The 12,388-nt window shown below is 37.8% G+C and overlaps 1 protein-coding gene across 9 annotated transcripts in view; it reads left to right on the top strand.

Annotated features, from left to right (window-relative positions):
• ADGRG2 (adhesion G protein-coupled receptor G2) overlaps window positions 1-12,388 on the top strand; it is a 99,374-nt gene that overhangs the window by 10,984 nt on the left and 76,002 nt on the right. For all 9 annotated transcript variants that reach the window (XM_030574280.1, XM_030574309.1, XM_030574261.1 and 6 more), the window contains exon 2: window positions 3,078-3,196. In XM_030574280.1, coding sequence (XP_030430140.1) covers window positions 3,079-3,196 — 118 coding nt within the window. In that variant the 5' untranslated portion in view covers window position 3,078. The remainder of the gene's footprint in view (window positions 1-3,077; window positions 3,197-12,388) is intronic.

The following is a 12,388-nucleotide window of genomic DNA, read 5'->3' as shown; positions in this document are numbered from 1 at the left end:
TTCCTGTTCCTTACAGGTCTCTTTACTCCCAGCTACCATGAGAGTGACAGCAGAGTTCTCCCTCTCTCCCTGCAACCTCTCAAACTTCAGTCCAAATGCCCCATAGACTTTACCATCACTCTTGGGCTTCACTGCCTCCAGCTGCCTTTCAGCTCAAGACAGGGCACCTCTGGACCATGTTTCACTGTCCTCAGCCTATCAGGTTTTCTCCTGGCACAGGATCCACCAGTTCTGATGCCAGGCCTCCGGGGCTCTCTCAGCCTTTAGCCTAAGAGAGGAAACCTCTCTACTTATAAGCTGGGTCTTCTCCATGGCCTTCCTTTCCCACTCTCTTGTGCTCCTTTTTTTATAAAGATCCAGCACCAACTTAGCTGGGCTTGATCACCAGTTATGCCTAATACCCCTCCAGGTGCCGTCCAGTGGCCTAATTGAGCTCAGGCACCTGTTACCCCATGGTTAACCAGTGTAGAGTTTATAGACCCCATCACAAGAAGCTTCTGTCTTAGTGATTCTGTGTCATATGTGCTCCGTTTACAAATGAAAATATGCTGTTCTAACTGCCAACTCTGCAAATTTACCCTGGGCACTGAGAGTCAAGCTGACTTCTTTCCTTCTCCTACATGATCACAAATACTAAACTGTTGGCCAAATTCTATCCTCACTTATTACCCACAACCCTGCTGTCTCCAGATTATGTCCTCAATTATACCTTTGCAATTCCATTAACTTTTAGAATCTTTATTACTAGTAATGATGCACAAGCCAGAACCCACATATGTTCTCAGGCTGCAAATGTATTGTATTCTTATTACTAGAAAACATGGTTTCCAAATGATTGAATTATCATATATGGTACAAATTGTATTCCAGTAGTTAGTCATAGCTATTGGAATACTATTTGTATACTACTATACAGTAGTGTGGTGTTTGGTTTGGTTTTAAATACATGTCTTAATACATTATCTTAGTTGTCTAGTTTCTTGTAGGTGTTATATCAGGAACGATTTTCAAGGAGGGAATTAAATGAGGATAAGGTAGGAGCCTTGTGCATCAGTATTGTATGTGACATAAATTGGGAATTTGCTCTTTAATCTTCTGGATGATACTTCAGACATTCCAAAGGTTCAGGGAAGTTCACAATTCAACTCTTGGGTGCTAAGTAGTACAGCCGATTCATTGTGCAATCTGTATGTGTTGAGATTGTTGTCTGAGAATATCTCTATGGGTAAATCCCTTTCCTTGCAGAGGAAGGAATTTGCCTATAAAACTGAGGAATTGGTTTACAACTTGATTTTTGTTAGGGGGAGAAGTCGTCTGAGGTCTGGGGAAATTTGCTGTATCTTAAGGTAATGGCTGCATACCCACCTTTTGAATGGGCACCTCATTTATTTATGAATCAAAATAAACAATGATAAAATATATTATGGCACCAAGATCCTGCGAGTTTAACAACTCATATTACCAGGTTACATACATAAAAGCATTTAAGCACAGGTGTCTTCGTAATCAGTCTTGGGACAATTAAAGTAATTCTGCACTTCAATCAAATGCAAATATATAGTTTTATTTTTAGAAATTGGAACAGAGGTGAGCTGAAGACTGACTTGGAATACATTTCCTGTGAATCTCTGAGCTGCTTGTTTGTCTTTAGATTCTGGTGTTTCTTTAATTACTTTATTTTTTATCTAGTTTCAACTCATCCTTGCTAAGACTCATGATTTATGTTAGCTAACTCTTCCATTCTAATGTGATATTTCTTTTTGTTCAGTTTTAGGCTCTTATCCTTTGGTCAACTGAGTTTTCCTCTAAAGGGCCTTTCTTTGAGGTGTTTAATTTCTGTAGCACACATGATAACATTACCCATGATATGCAGTACTTAACTTCTTCCAATTGATAAAAAATATTGGTACATTCTTCCTTCAGAATTATTTCAGAAGGTGATGATATTCCAAAATATAGGCTGCACACTGTATCTCCAAAATGCATATAATATACTAGTTTCATCATCTCAATAAATCTACCTATACCCATTGTTCCCAACTACTATGGGATTTCTTGGTTATTGTATAGCTATTGGAAGCCCTGGTTGATGTTCATGCCAAATTGCTCTTATTTTGGACTAATGTGTATTTTCTATATTTACATTTGATACATTTGAGTGACACATACATATTGCTTCCATGCTTTTCCAAACACTTTTTTCCTGCTCATTTCTTTTGTTTGGTCCAATCCTTTTGCAGTGCAGTTGGCCCTTTTCAAGGTGGATACATTTGTTCTTTCCCTCTCAGATAACATAACCCTATTAACACATTCTGATAGACCTTTAAATATCAGCACCTTCTTGCAAGTACCTGCAAAGTCACTGGCCAAGATTTTCAAAAGCAAGTGCCTAAAGTTTTAAATATCTAAATAGATTTTCTTGATTTTCAAAAGTGCTGAGCACTCAGCTCCTCTCATTGACTGGTATAGTTTGCACTGCTCCCATCTCCTGATACCAGCACTCGTCTGTCATAGTATATCTGTAGTAACTATTTATTTTGTACTAATAAAATATTTTCATTAATTTGAATGCTTGCAATGGTCTATTTTTCAGCTCTAACCTAAAGATAAGTTTACAAATGTGCACTTTCTGCAAATAGGAGGGATCCTATCACAAACTAAAATAGTAATTGCAGAAATATGATACATTGTTGGAGATATATATATATATAATTTTGGTGCGTCGCAGAGTCCTAAGGTCTGTAGAGTATCTGATATATATATACTACATGTATTAAAGGTAATGCTTTGAAGTTTGTTTTAAATTGTAATAGAATCCCTCCTAACTGCAATAAGTGCACATCTATAAACTTAACTTTTGTTATAGCAGAAAAAGAGAAGCTTAACAAGAATTTCTGGGTCATTCCACATTCTAGCCCTCTACAGGAAGAATGTAAGACTCATTTGGGTAGAAACAGCAGAGCTGAAAAGATTTACATCCATGTCTTGGAAGTATCATCTAATGTAATATCTACAATCCTGTCCTTTTGCTGATAATTGTTATAGAATATGATTTTTTTTTCCTTTGTGTGTTCTAGAATGATTGCCTGTGGAGTGCAGCACTGCTGTGCTGGCAGAATCCAGGAGCTTTTACTGAAATTCAAGATTTCTCTAGCTATCATTTTACTTCACGTGTTTCTGGCTACCTCGGACATACGTAAGATATCTTTTTCCTTACTCATCCAACATTGATAGAGTGTGTGTGTGTGTGTGTGTGTGTGAGAGAGAGAGAGAGAGAGAGAGAGAGAGAGAGAGAGAGAGAGTATATAATCATTATTAATTTTATGGGTGGGATTTTTTTTCACATATGCTCATGATTGGCCAAATTCCACTCCCATAGAAATCTATGGTAATTATTCCCATAGCATCAATGGGAGCAGTTAGATCAACTCTGAGCATTTTTGAATATCCTACATCTGAGCATTTTTGAATATCCTACATTCTTTCTTTATTGTTAATAAGGACATCAGGTATAAGTAATTTCTAATTAACTGTGGGTGAGAAAAATAAAATACAACTTATTTAATAGTAATATACCATAGAGATGATGTAACAGCTTCTGTGCCACTCTTTGGCTATTGAGTGTAGCGCAGAGAAAGGAGATGGGGAACAAAATCAGGTGTCAGAAGTTGGCAATTTTATGCTGCTTCTGGTAATAATAATAAACTATTTTATGGATATTCTTTACAGAGTTATTTTATTTCTAATAAAAATAAGGGAAGCAGCATTGTTTTGTGCATGTGGTACAATAGATATGGGAGACCAGTGATTTGGGTTTTATTCCTAGCTCTGTCACTAACTGACTGTATGACCTTGGACTAGTGATTTCACACCTCTGTGCCTCAGTTTCCTTTTATAATGATGCTTGTGTTCCTTTATAATGCATTTTGACATCTAAAGATGAAAAGAGATATATATTACAGGTAAAGGTTAAATGTTTCATACATCATGTATTTTATAACGCCTTATGCTTAATTTTAGAAACTGACTCCTATGCTGTGTCATGTATTTACACTCGAGGAAGTCAGAGCTTTTATAAATTTAAACACATTTAGCAAATGGTGTGACAGCATTGACTATAAAAAGCGACAAAGAGTCCTGTGGCACCTTATAGACTAACAGAAGTATTGGAGCATGAGCTTTTGTGGGTGGAATTTGGTACAATGATATGATGGTCTAGTTCTGAACATACTGAAGTTCTCCAGATGGCTCTTACTCACGCATTCAGGCAGAGGTGCCTTTAACCATTATCTTTATAAAAGACATAATATTTCTAGAACTTTGGAGGAGCGGGTGGAGGTATGTCCCTTCCCACACCTACACAACAGCTATAGCCAGCGATCCCTCCAGTGCACCTAACCTGGCAAATGGGGTGATCAATGTCCCTAGCTTCACACCACCCAGAAATTTTTCCATTTTGGCTGCCAGCACTGCCAGCAGCACTAGCCATTCTTCCCTACCTCATTTCATCCCTAATATAAGGTGCCAAATTATGCCTTTTCCCTGTCTGTATACACTAGGAGAGAAGGTTGAGAAGGACTTCCTGCACTGTCTCTGACTTCTACAATACCCACACCAGGTGGCATAATTTATCCCCAGATATACAAATAGATCTGGGGGCAAAAAGGAGGGACAAAAGTAACTTTAAGCAAACAAATTTTATTTTCAAACTTCCCAGTCATTCAAGAAAAATGTATGTGAACCATTTGTAAAAAGTACCTTGATTGCCTTTTTAAACTCCAGTGAAGAAAAATTACAAGATGAAGAAGGTTTATCATAAGGATTGGAAGGGACCTCAGGAAGTCATCCAGTCCAACCCCCTGCTCACAGCAGGACCAATCCCCAACTAAATCCCCAAATGGCCCCCTCATGGATTGAACTCACAACCCTGGGTTTAGCAGGCCAATGCTCAATGACTTCATTAGTTATAATGGCTCTTTTAAGTCAGATGTGTTAACAATTGACAAGCACTTGTAGGTAAATTAATGACTTCTCTTGCTACTTACATGCCAAATCCTGGCAACATATAAACACTTGATCAACTTTACTTATGAGAGTACTCAGTTCTATTGCAGCCTTACTAATGTAAATAACTCAGGTGCTTAAGTATTTACAGGATCTTCTCCTGTGTTTGTTGTTGCTAATTACTTACTAATCGATATTTGCATTTGCTTATACATGCCAGTTATTATGCACTTGATTATCTGTGCAGAAACACAAAGAGTATATATGTATTTAATATGTAACACAATTTTTCACTTAACTAGTAAGTCATTTAAAATTATATTTTCCTTTGAAAATATCTGCATGTTTCTAATAGTTTTATTGGTGCTTGGTACAGCACATTTAATTGCTAATTCCTGATTTGGGAAAATACTGAGAATCCAAGCTCCTGTGTGAGTTAGAGATGATGAATATATTGAGAGCTAGTGCTTCACACACATGAAAGATGTCAAGTGCAGTATTATTACAGTAGAAGCCATTGAAAAGTCATTTTTTTGCCAACCATAATTATTACACAGATTTTAAGTATAGGGAAAAACTGGTAATCTCAGATATCACTATTTAACAGGGACAATTCAATTTCCTTTCTGCTTATTCATTAGGGTAAATTATCAAAGCACAGTAAGGGATTTTTGTGCAAAAGTCATTATAAAATAATTTATTTAAAAGTTATCCTTTCTTTATTTAGCTCAGAATGGTTTCCTAGGAAAATAAAGAACTGTATTTAAGACTGTACATGAAGATACTTGGTCTCTATCACCAGGAATTCATGTGCCTTCTCTGAAAGAATTCACAGTCTGTGTGTACCTAAGCTAGTGATTTCTAGTAATCTCTGGACTGCTTTTGTATATAATATAAAAAGACATGGTAGTACTATTTCTGCAAAAAGCTATGAACTTTGACTTACTGGAGATCATGACAAATTGACAGTTTGGATGTTTGGCACCCAAATAAACTTAAAGGAGAAACTTAATGTGGACACTTGGTACCAAGTGTGCATAGAGTGGAGAAGTAAATACAAGGAGATGAAACTATTTATAAATGAAACAGAAAAAAGAGGCCAAGAACTGGTTTAAAAAAAAAGACCTTATTGCAGATGGCCAGATTTCACTTGGCTGTTCACAATCATCAGCCACATCTTCAGCTGTGGGTATGGTTGGTGAGCTGTATGTGTTCAGAATGTGGAATGAAGCAGATAAAATATCTGGCTGCAAAGATGGTAACATTAGAGGCTGGAGAAAGAAAAATTCGGTCTATAATCATACATTTAGAAGAGAGCGACACTTTGCCATGTGGAAAGCACCATATGTCACAATTAAAAACAATATTTTTGCCTAATGCTAGTGTGACTATGGATACATAACCTCTGTATTTTTGATATTGGTTTTAATTTCCTGAATTCTTTTCTCCATAAAATTCTCCAATTATTACTTTTCAGTTAAAAATTTAAAAAGGCAGTGTCAAGGTTTGTAGGCCTTACCATTTATCCAATTTGTATAACATCAAATGTGAAATTATGTCCTCAGTCCTGCAAACAGCTTCACTTTAGCAGACCTTTGTATAGCATCCTAGTGACTTCAGTGGGGTTCTAAATGGTGCAGGGTCTGCCTGAAAAAAGTTCAGGATTCAGGCCTATGTTAATTTAATGTTAACTCTGTGGATTTAAACACATGCAGGACTGGAAATGAAGGATAGGATGCTAATAGTAACATTAACAGGTCCATGCTTTGCACACTTGCCCTATTGACGTTACACCACCTGACGATCTGGCCTGTATTTTTAATTGTTCGTTACCGGGCACCATATTTTCTTCTCAGTTCTGTCTATCTAGGTTTTTATACTATGCTCATCACTGTGGTATCTGAATATATTACAGAAGTATTATATATCAAGTAGCATGATCTTTCTTTACCTCTCTCCTTACCCTGTTATGGGTGGAAAACTAGGTCAAAAGGTGAGTCTGCATTTGACCCTGAGGTTGTATGAGGATTTGACTTCAGCAGAGTTACACAATGTATCAGTAAGAAGGAATTGTAGAACAGTTAATATTATTTATTAGAACTTTATCTTTTTCATTTTCTGTATGTAAAATACATAAAAACTTAGTCTTAGATTTTATCAGTCTCGGTGTCCTCTTCAGCTTCAGCTAATGGGAGGGGAGAAAGTAAGTGAGATGCAAGATATAGCCTAGAAGTGATGTCACTCTTCATGTTTGCAGTGCTACTGTAGCCATATGGGCCGGGGGATATTAGAGAGACAAGGTGGGTGAGGTCATATCTTTTATTGGACCAACTTCTGTTAGTGAAAGAGGCAGGCTTTCAAGCTTACACAGAGCTCTTCTTCTGGTCTGGGAAAGGTACTCTGAGACCTGAAGCAGATCTGTGTAAGCTCAAAAGCTCGTCTCTTTTACCAACAAAGGTTGGTCCAAACAAAGATATGACTTCATTCCACCTTATCGCTCTTCATGTCTTCCAAAGATCCTACCCACTTCCTCCAGCGAAAGAGGGAGATATGAAAGTCTGATGTTTCTAATATTAAAAATACCAAGTATGAAAAAAAGTTGTTTGGAGATGAGTAGGGGAGGGGCGGAGGGATGGAAATGTAATGATTCTAATCTAGTTTGCTATTCAGTTTTAGGGAAGATTTTTAATGATGGTTGCTATATGTGTTTCAGTAAGGCATTTTTGAAGTCTTTCTCATGCCACTTGTCTCATCAGCAGCTTGAGAGCAGCAATCCCTTTTCCTGTTGGGCCAGGAAGGCAGCCACAATTCAGCGAAGTTATCATTCCTCTTGAAGGATTTCAGAATATGTCAGATTTGGAAACTTTTGGTTCAGCCACTTTTGAATTATTAATAAGCTAAATAAGTCTTAATTTAAATAAGTCCTCTAATCTAAAGTGTACATGTTTCATGCTCCCTTATTTGAAAAGTGGCTGGCTGGATTTGCTTCCAATTTTCAAAAAGTTAACTTTTGAGATGAAGGCCAAGCATAAAAAGTTTCAGTCCAAAAAGACAGCGATGGGCATGTGAAAACTATTATGATACTCGTCATAAAGTTATATTAGAAGTAAGAGTGTAATCTCAACTATTCTGATGAGAAAGGTCTATGTGAAGAGATGTTTGAATCTGTTAATCTTCATAATGTACCTTTTAAAAGAAAAACTGTACTTGGTTGCTTAGACAAATAATATGCAACATTATACTGTTGGCTCATATTCAGTCTGTGATCCATTATATCCCCCTGATCCTTTTCAAAAGTACTACATCTAGCCAGTTATTCCTCATTTTGTAGTTGTACATTTGATTTTTTGTTCCTAAGTGTAGTACTTTGCACTTGCCTTTACTGAATTTCATCTTGTTGATTTCAGACCAATTCTCCAATTTTTCAAGGTCATTTTGAATTCTAATCCTGTCCTCCAAAGTCCTTTTAACCCCTACCAGCTTGATATCTGCAAATTTTATAAGCAGACACTCTATTCCATTTTCCAAGACATTAGTGAAAATATCAAATAGTACTAGAACCAGAACAGTCCCCTGTGGAACCCCACTAGATACATCCTTCTAGTATGACAATGAACCATTGATAACTACTCTTTGAGTATGTCTTTTCAACCAGTTGTTCACCCACTTCACCATAATTTAATCTAGACCACATTTCTCTAGTTTGCTTATGAGAATGTCATGTGGGACTCTGCCAGAAGCCTTACTAAAGATAAATAATGTCTGTAGCTTCGGGTCTATCCACTAGTAATATTGAAAATATAACAGTGTTCAACTTGTGTAATTTTGGAGGGGTATGTGTGTAGGGTTACTATTGGTGGGAGGAATGGAGGAGAAGACCTTATAGAAGGTCTCCGTCCCTGGGATATTTTTAAAAAATACCTGCCATTTGATGCAACTGGTACATTTCAAAGACAAAATATTTGTTTTTCAGAAGTATTTTTGAGGTCCATTACTAAATCATTTCTGGTAGGGAAGGTCTAGATATCCAGAAAGGTTTCTGTTGTCAGAGGCAAGAGAATCATCCTAACTTTCAATTTTGGTGGCAGAATTTTAACAGGGTGCTCCGAGGATCTCCCCAAAACCCTTTTTAGCCCATCATTGTAACAGTTATTTGCAAAATTATAACTACTCCCTTGAAATATATGCAAATATACACAAGAATAGTGCATAGCTGTCCATTGTAATATAGTTGTAAAAATTCACACAAACTATGATAAAAGAACATTATTAATATTGCAAAGTCAAGCATTCAGAAGTTAGGAAATGCAACTTTAACATGCCCACCCTGCACGTGCATGCTTTATGATACAGTCTTTAATTATATGATCACATACCATTTTCACTCAGTGCACAAGATCGACCTGCTCTGGGGATGAATCAGAGTTGAGTCATAAAGAAAGATGTTGCCTATAGGACCCCTGCCTAATTTTTTGTAATATGGCAGGGGATTACAGGAAGTGCAAGGATGGTTTCATGGGTAAGACAGTTCAAAAATAGTTTCTTGGGGGCCTCAAATTGGGTTCCTAAAATTAGTGGATATTTCTTACCTTATTCTCTCTGTGCCTCAGTTCACCATCTGCAAAATTAAGATAATACCACCTCGTCAACTCACAGGGGCTGTTCCATCATTTGGCATCATATTGACACTCACATGACTTGCCAGCAGGCTTGGAACCTTTAGATCCACTGCACAGCCCTCTGCCACTTCAGCTAACACCTCTAACATCTAGTTGTTGCTCCCCAGCCCATGTTATCCAGTCCCATATCTCCAGTCCTAATGGCTCCCAGTTTCCACTCCGTGCTCCTCCTCTAATCTCAGAGCCCTCCCACAACCCCTTGTCTCATTCTCTTTGTCCAGCCAGTCACAGTTATTCCCCTGCACCCCAGTTTCCCATCAGATTGGTGTCATTCCCCCTTCTCCATCCTCCTGCCCCACTGGTACTCATTCCCAGTCTCCTGCCCAGTCAATCCCAGTCTCTCCCATCCCACATCCCAGTCCTAGTTTCCCTCTGCCTCCACTAGCCTCCTTTATCAGTCTTTCCCATCCCCAAGCTTCTTGTCCCAATCTATCCTTTCCTCTGGTCTGTCTCTTGTCCTCTCTGTATTCGAATGAGGCAGTTTTCTCTTCCATGGCGCCTGGGCTCAGGAGCAGGGGCATTGAGAGCACTGGAGAGACAGGTTTCCTGCTTTCAGTTCCAGTGCTTGGACCCTGGCCCACAGCAGCATTTGCAGAGAAAGTCCTGCTCAGCCCCAGGCTTAAATATCTGCAGGATTAGGGTTCAAGGGAATTTCTTTAGCTTCCAAGATCATGACCAGGATGTCAGGAGCTACTTCCTTCCGCTGGTCTAGTATTGCTTTGAAACAAACTACTTTTAAGTCTGAGGTATAAATGTGACTCTTGCCTTTGATTAATCACACAGACTCCGGGATCATCAGTTTGTTGCAGACAATCAAAATGGTAGAACATATACACTTTGCACAGGTGTCAATAACTCCACAAGGAGAATCAAGTCCATAAAGTCTGTGCCACTACTTTTCAGTTTACATTTTTCAGGCTTCTGCTAGCAGCTTTCTTATTTCTGAAAAGTGACAACTAGCGTGACATGTGCCTTATAAAGAAGCAGTGCCACAGATTGAAAACTCAAATCCATCCTTTAATAATCCCATTTGAGTACTTTAAATAAATCTGTAATCAGTGTCGCAGATAGGCTTCTGTTTGGTGAGATGCTCAAACGTGGACTAGACTAGTGATGTCACAACTATAGTGCATGCAGGGGAAGGCACAAATTGTTATAAAGCTATCTGTGACTTCATTGACTATAAAGAGAGGGAAAATAGTGAGTTTAAAATTACATACATGTGGAAAGTCTATATTAGTTTTCCTATGTGGGACATTTAGCACAACTCTACAGTTAGGTTTTTTTAAGGGGTATTTACAGGTCACCTTTAATAATGATTTAACAATCAGAAGAAATTTACTGTTTAAACATTAAACCATTAGGTTACATATTAAACAGTAACATGCTTTTACTAATTGTAAATATTAGAATTGTTGTTGTAGTGTATATTTTTATTTATGTAAGGACCACAGAGAGCATGGGATGGCTTTTATAAATCTAAAAAAAAAATTAAATACTTTTTAAACCAGAAGGAGGAAAGTAAGTATGGCTTTACAGTCTCTGGCTCATTCATAGAACCAGCGTCATAAAAAGATGTTATTTTTCACTAACATTAGGAGCCTAAAAATTGTTGATTTTAATTACATTCTTTTATATGAACACAATTCACAGTTTATATCTAGGCACCTTGCTTCCTCTAGACTTTCCTGTCCAGTCCTCAAGACTGTATCCTGGTGTCCTCTTCTCTGTGCAGCCCTCTCCCTCTTCTTTACTTCAGCGCTATGATTGTAGTTATCACTCTAGAGGGGGAGGAGATATAAGGGGCATGAAACAAGCAAGACAGAGAGCCTTTTCCAGATTGGGGCTGAAAAAAAGAAGTTAGTTTGTCATTCCTATTACTATTTTTTCTTGAGTTTAGAAATTAAAAAACCTATAGAAACGTTTGTGTTTCAACCAGATGACTAAACATGGGGAAAATTCTGTGACTTTAGTGTCCCTGTTTGCTTACTCCCATAGCTTGCGCTTTGTATACATTAGAAGAGCTTAAATTTGACCGTTCTCTTTCTCTTCCTGCTTTTCATTGTCCTCTCTTTTTTGTGATATCAAAGTGCTCTTTGAAAATCAGCCTGCCAGAAAAAAGTGAGATAATCAGCTTCACCACAGCCCCTAGGCTATACCAGAGGTGCACTTAAATGGGGTTTATTTAAATGATAAGTCCCTGCATTTACAGTGAAATCTTGAAAGGTCATGTAATGTCAGAGCAGGGATAAAGATATTATGCCTACTTTTTCGATGTTTGCCTGATACAACTCTCAAGGGTGTCTGAATTAGCTGGCTATTTTCACTGTAATTTGTCACAAAGAGAAATGGGCCCCTGATGAACAAGCATCTTTGCAGTTGTCTCCCATTAATTTTCCCCCAACAGTCTGTGACAAGTGTCACCGTGCCTCAGTAGGTCACAGCTGAGGATGTCCAATTCAGGACAAACTGCTGAGAAATAGGAGCAGGCGCACCCCAAACTGGTGTTTTTTCTATCATTAGATTATACCAAGCCAGTAACAAAAGTAAACTCACTATGAGCCCTAGATGGAAAACTAAAACTGCTTTGAAAATATCATATGCGCCTGAGGATCCAATCTACATGGAAAGTAAATGGGAATTTATGTGTGTGGAAGAATTTCAGGGTTGGGTTTTTACTCCTCATCATTATTGTTACCTTGTGT

Source organism: Gopherus evgoodei, chromosome 1 (assembly GCF_007399415.2).
Source record: "Gopherus evgoodei ecotype Sinaloan lineage chromosome 1, rGopEvg1_v1.p, whole genome shotgun sequence".
Lineage (NCBI taxonomy): Eukaryota > Metazoa > Chordata > Testudines > Testudinidae > Gopherus > Gopherus evgoodei.
The sequence above is the reverse complement of the archived record's forward strand: the minus strand, read 5'-3'. Positions and strand labels throughout refer to the sequence as shown.